The 16738-nt window shown below is 46.2% G+C and overlaps 1 protein-coding gene across 1 annotated transcript in view; it reads left to right on the top strand.

The window, feature by feature from the left end:
• PPP1R18 (protein phosphatase 1 regulatory subunit 18) overlaps nt 1-15509 on the top strand; it is a 44119-nt gene extending 28610 nt beyond the window's left edge. The window contains exons 3-4 of the mRNA XM_053378552.1: nt 11331-11538; nt 12664-15509. Of these exons, the coding sequence (XP_053234527.1) occupies nt 11331-11538; nt 12664-12683 (228 nt within the window). The 3' untranslated portion in view covers nt 12684-15509. The remainder of the gene's footprint in view (nt 1-11330; nt 11539-12663) is intronic.
• The last annotated feature ends 1229 nt before the right edge of the window (nt 15510-16738 follow it).

Raw genomic sequence — 16738 nt, forward strand, 5'->3', positions numbered from 1 at the left:
AGTTCGAATCCCCGCGGCGGGGTGCGCTCCCGTTGCTCGGTCCCAGCACCTGCCAACCTAGCAGTTCAAAAGCACCCCTAAGTGCAAGTAGATAAATAGGTACCGCTTTATAGCGGGAAGGTAAATGGCGTTTCCGTGTGCGGCGCTAGAGCTGGCTCACCAGCTGCAGCTTCGTCACACTGGCCACATGACCTGGAAGTGTCTTCGGACGGCGCCGGCTCCCGGCCTCTTAAGCGAGATGAGCGCGCAACCCTAGAGTCAGACACGACTGGCCTGTATGGGCAGGGGTACCTTTACCTTTAACTACTCTCAGCACCTTTAACCAGCAACAAGGTTCTTTGGGGAAGCCATGGCAGTTTAAAGCTGCATGATACTGCTTTAAGTGTGTAGTGCAGGTGAGCCCTTGGGCAGAGATGGGGATTTATAGCTAAGGCTGTAGGCAGAAATGTGTTTGTTGCAGGCACCCGACTGCTTCTGCACAGCGTTTCCTGTTTAAAAGGAGCCACCTAAGAGCACCTGCCTGGAATACACACACACACACACACACACACACACACACACACACACACACGTACGTATAGCATTTTGTGGAAGAGCTTTAGAGTCAGACCTGGGTGAAGCTAAACTGTGCTGGACAACAAAGGTGGCATTAAAATGGAACTGCAGATCAAAGAGTTCACCTCCACCTACGCTGCTGTTCTTTGTTAAGAATATCCTGGCTGGAGAGGTAGGGCTACAGCATAACCTGCCTGCTTTTCAGACTGGACATGTTGCCCCACTCCTCCTCACCCCAAAATGAAGCCCCTTTTCTCTGACAGCCCCTTTACGCCTACGATGGTCAGGGCTCCAGGAGAGATAAAAGCTCGGCGAGGGATGCGCAGCTTGCAGCCCATGTGAAACTCTAGCTCCCATCAGCCCCAGACAGCATGGCCAATGGCCAGGGGTTAATATGCAGAAGGATATTAAGTTTGTAAATTGAGATAAAGAGAAATGAAACAGGAAAAAAGAATCTGCATGGCAGTGAATATCCATTCCAAATAGAAATATGATGCTTAGAAGCACCCCACTCCAGAAAAAAACTCCACAGGCTAAACATTTAAGACACACCTCAGAACAAAATACAGATAAAAGATCAGGCAGCATCCCTCCCCCAAACCCCTCTTTAAACATTGGGAGGGACAGGGGGCCTGAGCAGGCAACAAGAGAGGTGTCTGAGAGCAGTGTTAGGGCTGCCATATGTCTGGGTTTTCCCTGACACATATGGGAATTGGGCTGCAGAAATGGCGTCCGGGTGGATTTTTGCTGAATTGGCAAAATGTCTGGGAAAACCTGGACATATGGGGAGGGGGGAGATGTTCCCCCCAAAAGCTCAACAGCTTTGACCCCCCCCACACACAAAATGGCAATCCTAGCCTATGGGTGTCATGATGGAGGACCTCAGATCTAAAGAATCATAGCATTGTAGCTATCATGCCCATCTCTCTAGTCACAATCCTGTAAATGGGGCAGATTAGGGTTCAATCAATGCGTGACTTGATGTTCAAAAGCTGCAGGAAGTAAAGCAAACCGCAATCTCATCCCTTTGAGACTGGGATCCAACTGCATGCCTGAGTCTTCTAGTGCCAGTGGGTTGCTCTCCAGATGTTGGACTACAGCTCCCATCAGGCTTGACCATTGGCTGTGCTGACCAGAGCTGATTGGAGATGCAGTTAAACACGTTGGCAGCCCCTGTTCTAGTGTGCAGTAGCAGGAGAGGCAAGTCAGCCGAAAGGAAAAAAAGGTGCCTTCTTTGTTCTTAGGCAGAGGTTGGATGGCCATCTGTCATAGATGCTTTAGCTGAGATTCCTGCTTTGCAGGGGGTTGGACTAGATGACCTTTGGGTCCCTTCCAGCTCTATGATTCTTGAACCCTTCTTCCATCCAATCCCAACAGATATAAACAGCACTCCAAGGCTCGTGTTGCAGGCTGGCTGGAGCCCTGAACAAGAGCACTCCTGGTGGTTGGGGAATTGCAGCAACATTTTTTGGTTGGTGTTTCGGCTCCTTTATGTTTGAACTAGCCTGCTAAATTAAACCCATCATTCATTCATTCACACCTTTCATGCTGCCTGGAGGTCTGCTTTGTGATGATACTGGTTTTGTAACTCCATCATTTGTTTTCAATTTGTTTTCATTTATTTTGTTTTATTATGCTTGTGAGCCACTTTGAGAGTCCTGTGCAAGACTGAGAGGCATCATATATGCTGCCACTCTGCCAGGAAGTACCTGAGACAGCATAAAACCTTTAAAAAATGCAAGGCCGCCTCAAAAGTGCCGAAACTCACTAAAAGCTGGCATTAAATTCAAAGCAGCAGCATAAAAATACACCACGAAACTGTTGTAGCGCCCCAGCAGTAAAAGCCACAGTCTGTTTAATTACTCATCAGTACATAGCGACTAAAACAAAAAGGGTTTTTTTAAAAAAAAACAAAATAAAAGCAATAAAGTCAGTCACAACAAAACCTAAGCACACCACAAGAACAGTAAAATAATGAGTCCAAAGAACGTTTATGATTATAAGCATATTACTGTCTTGTGCTGACTGCCAGGAAGAGCTCTGTAAAACATCAAATGACACCAGTCACCAGCAAAATGCTGTTACTACAGGGGTGGCCAAATGGGTTTCCCTTGGGAAAGAGTTCTGCAGCATGGGTGCCACGATAGAGACAGCCCCTCCCTCCCCTTTTTATTTATTTTCTGAGCCATCAGTGGGACTTCAAGGACAGACTTTTCTCCCAGATCTTGGATAGCAGGACGGAACGTATGGGAGAAGACAAGTCAAATGAAGTATTCGTTTATTGTTACTTAATCCTACCTTTCCTCACAGTGGTTCTCAACCTGTGGGTCCCCAGATGTTGTTGGACTACAACTCCCATCATCCCTGAGCTCTGGCCTTGCTAGCTAGGGGTGATGGGAGTTGTAGTTCAACAACATCTGGGGTGCCCTCCAGATGTTGTTACACTACAATGCCCATCAGCCCCAGCCAGGGTGATCAATATTGGGGATTATGGGAGTTGGAGTTCAGCATCTGGAGCTCTGCTCTTACAGCTATGCCACACAGGTGTAGGTTCTCTGTAAAGACAGGCTCCTGTTGATACGATGGGCGACCTGTGGCTCTTCATGTATTGTTGGACTCTGACTCCCATGAGGCCCAGCCACCATAGCGAGGAGCGGTGAGAGCTACCATCCAACAACACTTGGACAGCTACAAAGTTCCCCATCTGTACTTTAAAGCTTAGCACCGAAATCTTAGCAAGGACCCAGCAGAGCCGAGAATATTGTTGTTTTGCTCCCAGCGCAAAAGTAATCTTAAGTGCCGAATTCTGCGCTATCCTGGATAATTTTCAAGGCTTGCTCCTTGTAGATCCTGTTGCCAAGGCAACAGATGACAGTGTTCAGATCCATATCAGAGAGGAAGGGCTTCTCTAGCAATTGATGAAACAGAGCTCTCCCTCGCCATGCAAAATAGATTCAACAAGCACTCGCAGCTGCAAGCTTGCGGTAGACAAAACAACCTAGGATTGCAGTGCCAGCGACACTTGCATCTAAGCATCTAGTGAACTTTGCTGCATTATCCCTCATCTGTGCCACGGCACTATCCACACATATATTCAAGGCTGTTTGAGTGGCAGCTGGCCATCAGTTAAGATAACCAATACATAGATCATAGAATCAGAGGGGACCCTGGGGGTCATCTAGTCCAACCCCTGCAGTGCAGGAACAACCATCAATATAATTTAATACTTCTAAGGGGTATAGGGCACTGTGCAGGGTTTCAGAGGCCCAAAAAGACAGTTCCCTGACATCGGAAGAGATTACAACCCAAGGGAATAACTAACGTGGTGGGGTGAGCAAGAGTAACAAGGGGGAAATGCGAGCAAGCCCATGCAACTTAAATAGACTTAAACTTGGCTCCGGTTTGGGACAAAGATTAAGAGGTGTAGCCAAAAGCAGACATAATTACAAAGGAAACTGGGAGACCTGAAAGGAAAAACAAACAAATGTTGCAGCGTGAAGTGCTTCTATTCAGAGTTCCAGTCCTTTTCTGTCCCCACCCCCGTTTTTTTAAATTTCTCCCCCTCCCTGAAAGTCAGCAAGCATTCTGCAGACACTGAGCAGCTGTTTTAGGATCTCCCTCCTCTTTTTTATTTCCTTTTCCCCTCTAAAGATTTGTGGGCTTCCGGCAAACCTTTCAGAGTTTCCGCAAACCGGCCGGTACCTTCCTCTTGTTTGTGTGGGTTGTGCAGTCTTGACTACAGAAGGATCAGCGCTCAGATAACGGGCTGGCTGTTGGTGTGTTTAGGGATGGTTTAGAGAACTCAGAAGCCGGTTTCCATGGGTGTAGCCAAGGCGGGGGGCAGTTGCCCCCCCCATCAAGTAAAACAATAGAAATACTTAACTAACTGCCCAATCATGTCGGTACTGCCCCCCCCCAATAATCCTGGCTATGCCCATGTCAATTTCTTGTTCTTTCCCCTATACTGTTTCACATCTGACCCTTGCGATCAGTGGGCACCCCCTTCCTTGGCCTTCTCATTGCCCTTCCCTCTTCTGTCTTGAATTTTGCATTTCCTCCCTCCTCACCGCAGCTGCTGGGGCCCCACCCATCCTCCTTGAGGAATGCACCCGTTCTGAGTCACCCACTCTGCCAAAACAGCCCTGGGTGGGCAGGAGACAAAAGCCCAGGACCCCTGCAGCTGCTGCTATACCACCACCAAGTCTAGAGAGAACCCTCTTGGGACTTTCCTCTTCTTTTCCTTTGCTGCTGATACCGTGCGTGGGAAAAGAAAGAAAATCCAGAAAGCAGCTTCTGGGTCTCCTCCTGGGAGGAGAGCCGGGAATATTTATTCTTGTATGAAAGAGCAAGGGAGTGAACGTCTGTGGCACAAATTCCAGAGCTATGTTACATCTGTTCCTGGGGGGGAAAAACCAGCAGCACAACTGGGGCGCCTTGAAGCCTAACAAATGCTAGTGTGGCAGATGCGATTGAGAGCCAGAGTCCACTCAGTCAGAGTCCACTCCTACAATGCAGGAATCTTTTGCCTATGGCAACCCTAAAAAAAGCTTAACAACTTTGGGGTAAAATCCTTTAAAAAAGGTCAACAATGGCCCTGAGATTAAGAGTCTCATGCTCTATCGACTGAGCTATTCCTCTCATATACCACTACAGATACCTTGGTTGTCAGATGCCTTGGTACTCAAACAACTTGGAACCCAAACACTGCAAACCCAGAAGTAAGTGTTCCGGTTTGCGAACTTTTTTTGGAAGTCGAATGTGCTCTGTTTTGAGTGTTACGCTTCTGACTTGAGTGCCACACTTCCGTTTGGAGTGTTACGCTGAGGTCTGCCTGTTTTTGCTATTTATTTTGCATTTTTGTTTTTGCGGCTGTTTTTTGTTTTGTTTTTGTGACTGTGTGGAACCCAGTTCAGCTACTGATTGATGGACTGTGTGACTTCAGTATATTGTTTATTGCTTTCATTTTATGGATCAGTGGTCTTGTTAAATAGTAAAATCAATGTTAAATTGCTGTTTTAGGGGTTGTTTTTAAGAAGTGTGGAATGGATTCATCCATTTTGCATTAATTTCCATGGGATAGCGTGCCTTGGTTTTGGAACGCTTTGGTTTTGGAACAGACTTCTGGAATGGATTAACTTTGGGAACCAAGGTACCATTGTATATTCTTATTGTGGTGCAGCAGCTAGTTAGATCCCTCAGCCATGAAATTCTGCAGGAAATTATTTTCGCAAATCACATATGTCCACGGGTAGCCCCAAATCAGACTGGCTGTGGTAAAAGTGGAAGGGAAATTAACCTTTCTCCCCACTCCCTAGTCCATTTTGGCCCTCATTGAGTAGCCTATGTAATCCTATCCCATCACGATTTTGAGATAAGGCGCAATGGCTGCTTTCTTTGTGTTGGTGGTGTGGAAAATGCACTCTGCACATGTTCTGTGGCATTCTAGTATTACTTTGTGTGCTGTAGTCTAGAGGCTGAAAATAGGTTTTGAGGTTAAGCCGCATATCATCATAGTTCTCTTTTTTTATAATTAATTTTTATTCAAATTTTCAATAACCAATCCAATTACAATTTAACATCCAATTTAACTTATACATCTTATAGACTTCCGTCAGCCTATCTGACAATTTCCATATTTTTCACTAATTTTCACATTCCTTAAATTTATGTTGCACTCTAACAATCCTTATTTTATCTTTTCATTTAAGCGACATTCCTTACTATTCTCTTCACAAAGCTTCCTGAAATCCAACAAGCGTTATTTCCTGATCACACACAGTTTTGATATACTCTGTAAATTTGTTCCAGTCCTCGGTGAATCTCTGATCGCGTTGGTCTCGAATTTTACATGTTAATTTGTCCATTTCTGCGTATTCCATCAATTTCATTCTCCATTCCTCCCTCGTTGGCATTTCTTCCTGTTTCCATTTTTGGGCCATCAAAATTCTGGCAGCTGCAACTGCATATCTAAATAACTTCACATCTTTCTTTTCAACATCGTTACCTAATATGCCTAGTAACAATGCTTCTGGTTTCTTTACAAAAGTATATCTCAACATTTTTTTCATCTCGTTATAAATCATTTCCCAAAAGCTTTTCACTTTCTTACATTCCCACCACATGTGATAAAATGTTCCTTCTTTCTCTTGACATTTCCAACATTTATTACTAACTTTAAACATCTTTCCTAGTTTCACTGGGGTTATATACCATCTATATAACATTTTCATCACATTTTCTTTTATCGTAGTACATGCGGTGAATTTCATTCCCTCTTTCCATAACCTTATCCAATCCTCAAATTGTATATTATGGTTATATCATCATAGTTCTCAAAGGATAGCTTCTACATAACCAGAGGGTGGGGGGGGGGGTTAACCAAACGGAATAGACTGATCTTCTTCTGTGCTCTTATCATCAGCTTGGAAGCTTTCCAAGCAAGGATTAGCATGATCACCTGGTAATATTTGACAACATGTTGTTAAAAGCAAAGTGAAGCCAGTTTTTAAAAGGTGAGCTTTTGCTCCTACTGATACTTCCCCCCCTTTTGCTTAAGACCCTTCCCATATTAAAAACAAAACAAAACCCAAGTACATCAAATTGCAAATATCAGAATATCGTACCAGAATTCATGCTACCTCATTCTGCTGCATTCTTCTGTGTGTGTTGAGTATCCGGCTGTTTTTGTACTACATTTCCAATCATCCCTGACCGCTGGTCCTGCTAGCTAAGGACAATGGAAGTTGTAGTCCAAAAACAGCTGGAGACCAAAGTTTAGGAAACCCTGGTGTAGACCAACACCCCACCCCCATTTCTGAAGGTGTGACTCTTCGTGGTCAGGCCCATAACTAGAACTGGCAAGTTTTTGTTTTTTAACTGCTTCCTGTGACTGGAACAGCAGCTTGAATTGATTCAGCAAGTGACAATGTTTGCCGCCGGACTGTGGAAATGTTTCCCCTGTTCCTTTCTGTTGTGAAGGCACAAGCCATTTCCAGCACACCCTCCCCATGCCATTCGGCAAGGCTTTTCTCTTCCCTGTTCAGTCTACAAACAAATCTTCTCTTCCCTGGGTCATTAATAGACTTCAGTTAATTGAGATTAGCTTGGATTAATTCCCATGGGAACACTTGGGAAGGAGATCAAGGACCCCCTAGGTCGCTAAACATAGGGGGCCTGGGAAGGAGCACGTTGAGGGCATCAGCGGCCTGAACCAACAATCTGGAAACTGGGTCCTTAAAACTGCAATGGGGTGGGCTTCTAAGGGGTTCATCCCTGCCTGCCAGAACCAGCAGGACTTTATGACAAAATCAAAAACAAAGTCTGGGCTTCCGTGGTCCATTCTGAGCTCAGCTTTGTAAAGTTACAGTTAATCATTTACAGAGGACGTTTAAAGCTCTGTAAGTTAAGCACTTTACAATCCCTATCGTGTCCTTTCTCACACCATCCCTCTGAAGTCCATGATTCCCCCTGCTTGTACAGCAAACAAATTGTGCAAGGCAGTGCCTTAAGTCTTGGCTTCCTGTGTTGCCTGAGAGTCTATCTTTAGGTCACTCTGGGTCTTCCTTGTTCCAGGTAGCAGCAGCAATGAGGTCGTGTCATTCAGGGCTGCAGAACCATTGGCCCTCCAGATGTTGCTGGACTACAACTCCCATCACCCCTGACCGTTGGCTGTGCTGGCTGGGGCTGATGGGAATTGGTGTTCAACAACATCTGGGGAGGGGTAGATATCCCCCAGCCTTGATGTGATGGGTTGCAGCATCAATTTACAAAAATAAAAATGAGGAATGAACTGTGACCACCATTTTCCTGGTGACCTTATTTTCCCCTGCCATAGCATTTTTTTGCTTTGCAGCTATGTGGCTTATGGAAATTCCAGAGGTGCGGAGTGTGATTGTTTTCCTGCTCTGCTAGCAGCCTTCCCAGAAGTGTGAGAAACAGGATGCTGGACTCGGTGCAAGGCACTTAGGTTTAATAGCAAGGAAATTGATTAATAGGGCTAAACATAATCTGTTGAATTTTGGCCTGCCGCAAGTTACTGAATTTTAAGCCTGTCTAGAAGCCACATTTCCTGACCTTGTCTCTTGGCCCAGATGTCTCAGCGGAAGTCGAGAACCTTTCTTTCTTCAGACGTCCTCCGTAGGTTTGCTAGATGCATGCAGGGATGAAGTGCTGGGGTGGGGAAGGTTGGGGTTCTTGATCAATTCCATTGTCCATTGCTGGGGGACATGAGACCCTCCAGATATTGTGGGCTGAAACTCCAATCACCCTCAGCCAGCCTGGCCAGTGTGGTCAAAGAAGATGGGAGTTTTGGTTTACAAAATCTGGAGGACGCCCCCATGGGCTAGACTTCTACAGTATGACAGGCAACCTGGGCAAACTGGGATTGCACCACTGTCCTTCTGTGCCAAATGTTTGGTAACGAGAGTAGCTGGCTGAGATAACTGACAACCTACCAATGGGTTGAAGGGAGATTAGGCAAATTCATGGAGGCTAAAGCAGGCAATGGCTTCTAGTCAAGATGGCTATATGCTACCTGCAGGATTAGAGGCGAGCCAAGAGTACTTTTACGCTCACATCCCCCCCCCGGGGGGGCGGTTCCAATAGGCATCTGGTTGGCCCCTTGGGAGGAAAACACTGAATTGGATGTATTTTTAAAAAAACCTTTTAAGAGACTTTTTTGTCTATAAATCTCAGAGCAGCACCCAATAGCCACAAGACCGTGAAGACCGATAAATAACAGTTTAAACATTCAAATTGCCATAGAATTTCAGCAACTGCAGCTGCCGGATCCAAACAATATCAAGAGCCAGGAAATGTCAGGGCAGGCAGAAAGGTCTGCGAAAACACCCCATGCTCAATGCTCGCCTGGTCTCCATGGGGATCCTGCTCCTTTGGTCTGATCCAGCAAAGCTCTTCTTATGATCAAGTGCTCCTCCTGAGGCCCAATGTCCGCTACTGAGAGCCTATCAGAATATATTGGGTCCTTACCGGCCCCCCGCAGGCAGCATATTCTATCTCCTCTTTCTGCATGCTATTTTGGACTGCCATGCTCTCAGCGCTCGCCAAGGTGACGGGTCTCAGAGGACGCCTGCCCTTGAGAATGGTTGCTTGACTCTCTTCCGCTGCAGGGGTGGGGGTGGGGCAGTTTAATCTCATTTCCTCCAAGGTTTATCTCCTGCTGCAGCTTCCACTCTATATTTTGCCATGGGGGTTGAGCATGTGTGTGCATAAGGGAGGGGACGACACATGCTGGCAGGCAGCGGCAGTGACTTACCTGGCAAGGAAGGCTAGGCAACCTCCTTTATTTTTATGATGCCCGAAGGAGTAGGCATGTGTTTTGGTTTTCCCCCCAGCAGAACCAACAAAGAACCTTGCAGCGCCCAAACGACTGGCAAGCTCATTGTGGCATAATCAGCTTGTTAGTTTTTATTTCATTCCACGTATTCGTACGCCATTTGATATTCCAAATTCCTAGGCGGTGTGCATAAACATTAGGAATAGACAGAGAAAAAGGATGATTAAAATTCACCATAGAGACAGACCTTCAAATGCCTGCTGAAATAGGAAAGACTTTGGAAAGAGTTCCACAGAATTGGGCCCATAGCACAGAATGCAAGGCTTCTGTTTGCGACAAGCTGTACCTCTGAGCCATGGGGGAGTGCCAAGAGAGACTCCCCACCCACAAAGATCTCAGTGATATAAGGCAGGGCTCCCAAAGTTGGGTCTCCAGCTGTTTTGGGATAACAATTCCCATCATCCCTGACCACTGGTTCTGCTAGCTAGGGATGATGGGAGTTGTAGTCCCAAAACAGCTGGAGACCCAAGTCTGGGAAACCCTGATATAAGGGATCAAGGGGTCCTTAAGGTATCCTGGGCCTAAGCTGTTAAGGGCCTTGTAAATTCATACAAGACCCTTGAACGCTGGCCTGGAAACATATGGGCAGCCAGTAAAAGCTTTTAAGCACTGGTCTTATGCGCTGACAGGAGTCTGTCCCCGCCAACAGTCTAGCCACAGCTAAGTTGCCACAAAACTCTTTGTTGTCTTTATTTTCAGGTCATCTCCTCACTCCCTGTCCCCGAAGCTTGTGCTTTCCTGTTTCTTCTTGCCTTTCCCACCTTTCAACCCACCATTCCGCCTCCCCGCTGCTGACCCGGGGTATATCTCTGTAACCAGGAGAAGTTTGCTCTCAAAAACAAAACAGCAGCAGTCACAACGCAGCACAGTCCCCTGGGGTGCCGCCCGCAACTTGCAGGTGGTTTTTTCCTGTCAGATGCTCCTGTCTGAATGAAAGGGACCCACTGGTTTAACCTAGCACGGTGTGTACGCCAATACAGTGGTACCTCGGGTTAAGTACTTAATTCGTTCCGGAGGTCCATTCTTAACCTGAAGCATCACTTTAGCTAATGGGGCCTCCTGCTGCTGCCGCACCACCAGAGCACGATTTCTGTTCTCATCCTGAAGCAAAGTTCTTAACCTGAGGTACTATTTCTCGGTTAGCGGAGTCTGTAACCTGAAGCGTATGTAACCCAAGGTACCACTGTATAGCACCCTCCAGTTGTTGTTCAACTCCCATCGTTCCTGACTATTGGCCGTGCTTGGCTGGGACTGATGGGCGTTGGAGCCCAACATCTGGAGGGCATGCTGTTGACTGCCCCCATCAAGTGAGAGGTTGGCTCCGTGGCCTGATCTTGCATGGCCAGAAAAGGAGCAGGAGATGACAGAGCAGAACACTGTGGAACTCGAGATCTAACCAGCTTTCCTCTTTTCCACGCAGCTTAAGATTTCGTTCAGCGAGAACCAGCTGGAGAGGACCTTCCAGTATCCGTCAGAGGGCTCCTTGCTGGAGGAATATGGGCCTCCTGATGAGTCAGAGCCTCTGACCTGCACCAACCCCCATGGGGATGATGAAGATGAAGAGGAGGAGATGCTGCTGCTTCATCGGGGCCTCCCGGGCCTGCTGAGGACCAAACCCCTCATTGTAGGTGAGTATGGGCAATACACATCTAGACGAACCTATGGCTGGTTTCGGTATAAGGCAGCTTCGTGAGTTCCTGAGAGGCAGGTTGGGAGTCGGTTGCGCAGTCTGAAAAGAGGGAAAGCCTTGCAGGTCCAATGTTCGGTCTCACCAAGAGCTTAAATCACCTGGAGCTGCTACGTGTCTGTTTTCAGACTGGACCGCTTGACACACGGCAAGCAGCTGGGGAACTGAGTGCTTGAAGGCTCCCTCTTGTTAAATACTCCCTACGGCCAGTGGTTCTCAAAGTGGCAGGAAGTGTGGTGGGAAGGTTCAAGGACAATCAAAGAAATGTTTAAAGGTTTTGTTTGTGTAGATGAAAAGAAGAGACTTTGTCTCAAATTAGACCTATGGCAAACGAGATTAGCTGGCAAAAGCAAGCTCACAGCTCTCACTGAGTTTGTAAACATACTTAAGGTACATATGTAAGAGGCTTGTTTATGATCATATTTTGGGAATGATTCATGCTGCTATGCAGCTGCACTGTTTTGTACTTTCTGGGTGTCCTGTGATCATATTATAAAGTACAAAGTATAAAGTGGTACCTTGGTTTTCAAGCGTCTCGGAAGCTGAACGTTTTGGTTTTTGAATGCCGAAAACCCAGAAGTAAATGCTTCCGTTTTCAAACGCACCTCAGAAGTTGAATGGCTTCTGCTGTGTTTTTTTCAATTTTCTCCATTGACTTTGCAGACTGCCCTTTGCGACTTGGTTGTCGAACGTTTCAGAAGTCGAATGTTTTTCCAAAACGGATTGCATTTGACAACCAAGGTACCGCTGTAGTTGTGTTCTGTGTTATAGCATTCCTAGGAGTGTCTCCCCCCCCCAAGTATTTATTATCAATTTTAAAAAATTGTGTGGTGCGAGCAAATTTTTATTCTGAAAGTGTGTCCCAGAGAAAAAAGTTTGAGAACCACCGCCCTATGCGACGGATGGGGCTCCTAACTCCCATCACCCCCAACCTCACAACCAATGGTCCAGGATGACGAGAATCCAGCAATTTAGTGAAAAGGGGTTCAACATTCATTACTCCTTAGGTCTTCATGCTTTCCTTTTTTGCTGACAATGCCTGTGTTCCTTCTCTCCCTCTTTGCAGACGAGTCTTGTCGGCGGTAACCCCGTTCAGCCTCTGTTGCAGAGAACAGCAGAATATGCACAAGGATTCCATGCCACATTCTGAATCCTCCAACTGGACCTTTTATCTCTTTCCGTCTTCCAGTGACTATCGCACCCAGGAAAGAAGCTGGGGCCACGAAAGACTGGGGGGGGGGAGGGAGGGAACCACTTTTATCCTGGGGCTACAGGTGCATTTTTTCCTTCGGATGGAGACCACTCCGAAAATACTCTCCCATTTTTGATACATATATTTTTCCCTATCTGACTGGCACTGAAATCATGTGAGAGACGCTGCCCAACCTAGCTGGGAGAGGGCGCTCTCAACTTTCTCTTATCCTTGCACTGCCAGCCAACAAGGAATCTGACGCAGCAGCGCCTTAGATACTTCATTTAAAAACTGCCAGCAGGGGGAAGCACTGAACCTTGTATGCACACTTCTCTGGGGTTGCAGAGTTTCAAACAAGGGCTAATGATAATGGTCATATCTTTCTTCCTGCTGTCACTCAAAATACCGCTGAAAGCCTCACTGGCCAAGGGACTTTTATGTAATTGGGTTTGTTTGTTTGTTTGTTTGTTTTGTAAAATATTGTCCAGTAGGACTTAATTGCTGCCATGTGAGTGAGATGAGATTGGGGGGGGGGAGTAGGGTGGGGAGGGAATAATTAGCTTTGAGAAGGGACCATTACGTTGGCGCACAGCCTATCAGTATTTCGGGGGGGGGGGCTTTCTACTTGCTTTTTTCCCAAAGCCATTCTGGAGGAAGGCAATTCAAAATACCACGGCTCTAGTTATTCCACCAAGAGCCATGAGTAATAACGCATGTTACTGGGCAAATGGGGAGGGGTCCTGGTTGTTTATTGAAGCAGGAGCACTCAGTATTCAGGCATGGAAGTGGGTCAATGGGGAAGGGCATTCTGCATGTGGGCAGCGCTTGTTGCTCTTTGGGGCCGTTTGGAGGGTTCCTCCCCTCTTTTTGTTTCAGACAGGGGCAGTTCATGTTTGGAAGCAAAGCAAAATATGCAGGGGATGCAGTGGGGACAGCCAGGCGAAAAATGCAGCTTCCTGTCGTGGTCATGACCATTTCCTGTTTGGGATTCAGCACTCACGTGGGATTGAATGACGGGCGATGAAGAGGCAGATTGAATGTTAGAAAATGAAGTAATATTTTGATAAACAGGGGTTTGGGTTCGTTTGTTTCTCCCCCCCTCAAAAAAAAATATTATATTACAAACTGTCTTCTTAATTAGTATTTGCCATTTTTTGCCATGTGGCATTTTGAAGTGGAAAGAAGTGGACCCAGAGATTAAAAACTGAGAACAGCTTTCAGAAATGATTGAATGCATAGCAGTTGCAGCTCAGAGTATAGACAGCTCTCCAGAGCTGGCTTCAGGCTTTGGGGAAAGCCTCAGATGAGAGATTACCAGGAGTCCCCTTCATCAGCAAGGGGCCGCACAAACTGAAGGAGCACTCCACAATCCTTTCCCCAGATGACTGATGCAAGCAAACCCAGGCATTACTGTTCTGGATCTTTCTTTGCCAATTCAGCAGTCATTTAAGTCAGCCGATGACAGTAAGAACCTCAATAATGGTGAAGAGGAAGTCAAAGAGCATGTTGTGCATTTGTTCAAAGGTGTCTTATCCAGTTTCTTGAGTGGGCCTTGCTGTTGGTCTCAGGTGAGAGCTGGCATCAGGGATCAGCACCACTGCTGAGACCCATTTCTCAGTAGCAGAGCCATCGCCAACTGCTCGAGCCACAAAGCCAGGTGCTTGTCCTCTTTGGTACCACTGCTTGTTTACCTGCCCTCTCTGGATGAGTAATTATGGAGAAGGTGCAGTATCCCTCTGTATCCCTTTGGGTGGGAATGCACCTGGGGCTAGAGTGGGGATGGGGGAACCTGTTGTTCTGCCAGAAGTTAGCAAACTCCATCTCCCATCAGCCTCAGCCAGCAGTGATGATGTGAGTTGTTGTCCACTAGAATCTGGAAGGCCACAAGTTCACCATATCTGTGCTAGAGACAGAGAGCAAGCTGCTAAATGTGGCAGTGACAAGAATACTGGCCCGCTCAGGGAAGCAGCAGCCTACCAAGGGCATATTGCCCAATGCCCACAGCCAAAAAATAATATACAAGTGGAGCAGCCTCAGGGCCTTGGCAGATGCCCCACCGTGACACCACAATGCATATATTTTTTAATCCTCTTAGATGAAAATGTGTAACTAAACTAAGCATCCAGCTTAAATTGGGGGAGTTTTTTAAAATTTGTGAACAGGAGTTCACAATTGGAGCAAATAAAACCTGGGAAAACTGGTCGGTTAAATGCCTTGAGGAACAACACAACTCATCTGCAGGAGAAGATGCATACACAGAGCGGAAGATTGGCCAATGTATGAAAGCAGAAAGTTGTTTCTTTAGAGTGCAGGTTGTAGACTGAGCAAACAGTATGAATGAGTGGAAGGAGGCATTGATGAGAGGGAATGAGGAACTTTACACTTGTGGTTTATTTCTCTCTCTCTCTTTTTCTTCCTTCCTTCCTTGCTAATTTATCTTGTTATCTGTGCACAGTTGTTATTATCATTTCACCCTCCCCCCCTTATTTTGCACTGCGGGAACAGCCATGTCTGGAGCCCATTAACAGGTGAATGAGTGAATGATTGAACACAGCAGACGTTTCTTTCTTTGATGGGGGGAATGAGGTCTGTGCAGATCAATGTGTGTGGGGCAAGGGCCGAAGCAGCTGTGTCCAGCCATTTCCATCAGTGTTGTTGTTGAAAAAATGGTATTGTTATTATTATTATTAACAATAAACCAGAATGATGTTGCACGTTGACCTATTGTTCTTCTGTTGTCTCTTAGTCATGATAGTTAAATGGACTCTTTGTTTACAGAAGCCATATTCCTCTGAATACTGGCGGCAAATAAGAAGACAGGCATCACCCTCGTGGACAAGCCACGATTGGACTAGATGGACATGTCATGTTCCAGCAAAGCAATCTGATGCTCTTCTACCTTTAAGGGTGTCTCTTCTGCACTCTGATGGAGGAGGAGGAATCTGGCTTGGCTTGTAGAATCACAGGACAAAAAGAGTTTATTTTCTCCCACCATAAAAGCCAGTCCCCCACCAGCTCCCTCTGTCAAAACACACACACACACACACACACACGTGTTAAAGTAATATGTACAGATTGTTAATATTCTTATTTATTAGACTTCTTAGTCACTTGTTAATTATGAGTTTGATCAAACTGTGGGAGGCAGTGGAAGACAGGAGTGCCTGACGTGCTCTGGTCCATGGGGTTAAGAAGAGTCAGACATGACTAAACAACGACAACAAAAGTCACTTGCTACCTGAAGTTCTCCAAGTGACTTAGAACACAATGAAAATACATTGGTCTATGTAGCTCAATATTGCCTACACTGACTTGACAGTGGCTTGCCAATAAAAAGAAAAAGGCTGTCCGCTGGAGTTAAGGAAAAACACATCCCCTGAATTCCTGAGGTGTCACCTGTTGAATGGTTTATTTAAATGTAAAGGTTCATCATTGTTGCACCCGATGTGTATGTCTTTAAGGGGCCAGAGCAAGGGCCAGAGTAAGATAACGAGACCCAGCTTTACAGCTGTGAAGCACAGCAGGTGCTGCTGAGTTGTATTTGATTAAGGTGTGTCAGCATTTGGGTGTAGTATATAAGGAGCAGCACCTAGCTCTCCCATTACCCTGGGGGTTGGGTTGGTGGTTGGGTCTGGTTTGGTTGTTAATGTATTTAGTGTAAAAGGAGTTTTTGTTTTTCTTATTAAAACCTAGTTTAAGTTATTTTTGAGTCCTTTATTTTTTAATGCATGGTCTCCCCAGCAAGCTCTCTGCGCTACTAAACTGCAAATAGCCAACATCTTTGGTTATGGGCCCAGCTGCTGAGTGGATGACTGCATATTTTTGGACTCTGAGAAAGGTTTGAAAACTCCTTCTCCTGTTAGCGTAGTTCTGTGGGTCTGGAAGAGTTCCAGAATGGTTGACCGGGTTCCTGAAGCTGAGAAGGCTCTGTTCTTCCCACAGCTAACAG

The sequence above is a fragment of the Podarcis raffonei genome, chromosome 2 (genome assembly GCF_027172205.1).
Source record: "Podarcis raffonei isolate rPodRaf1 chromosome 2, rPodRaf1.pri, whole genome shotgun sequence".
NCBI lineage: Eukaryota > Metazoa > Chordata > Lepidosauria > Squamata > Lacertidae > Podarcis > Podarcis raffonei.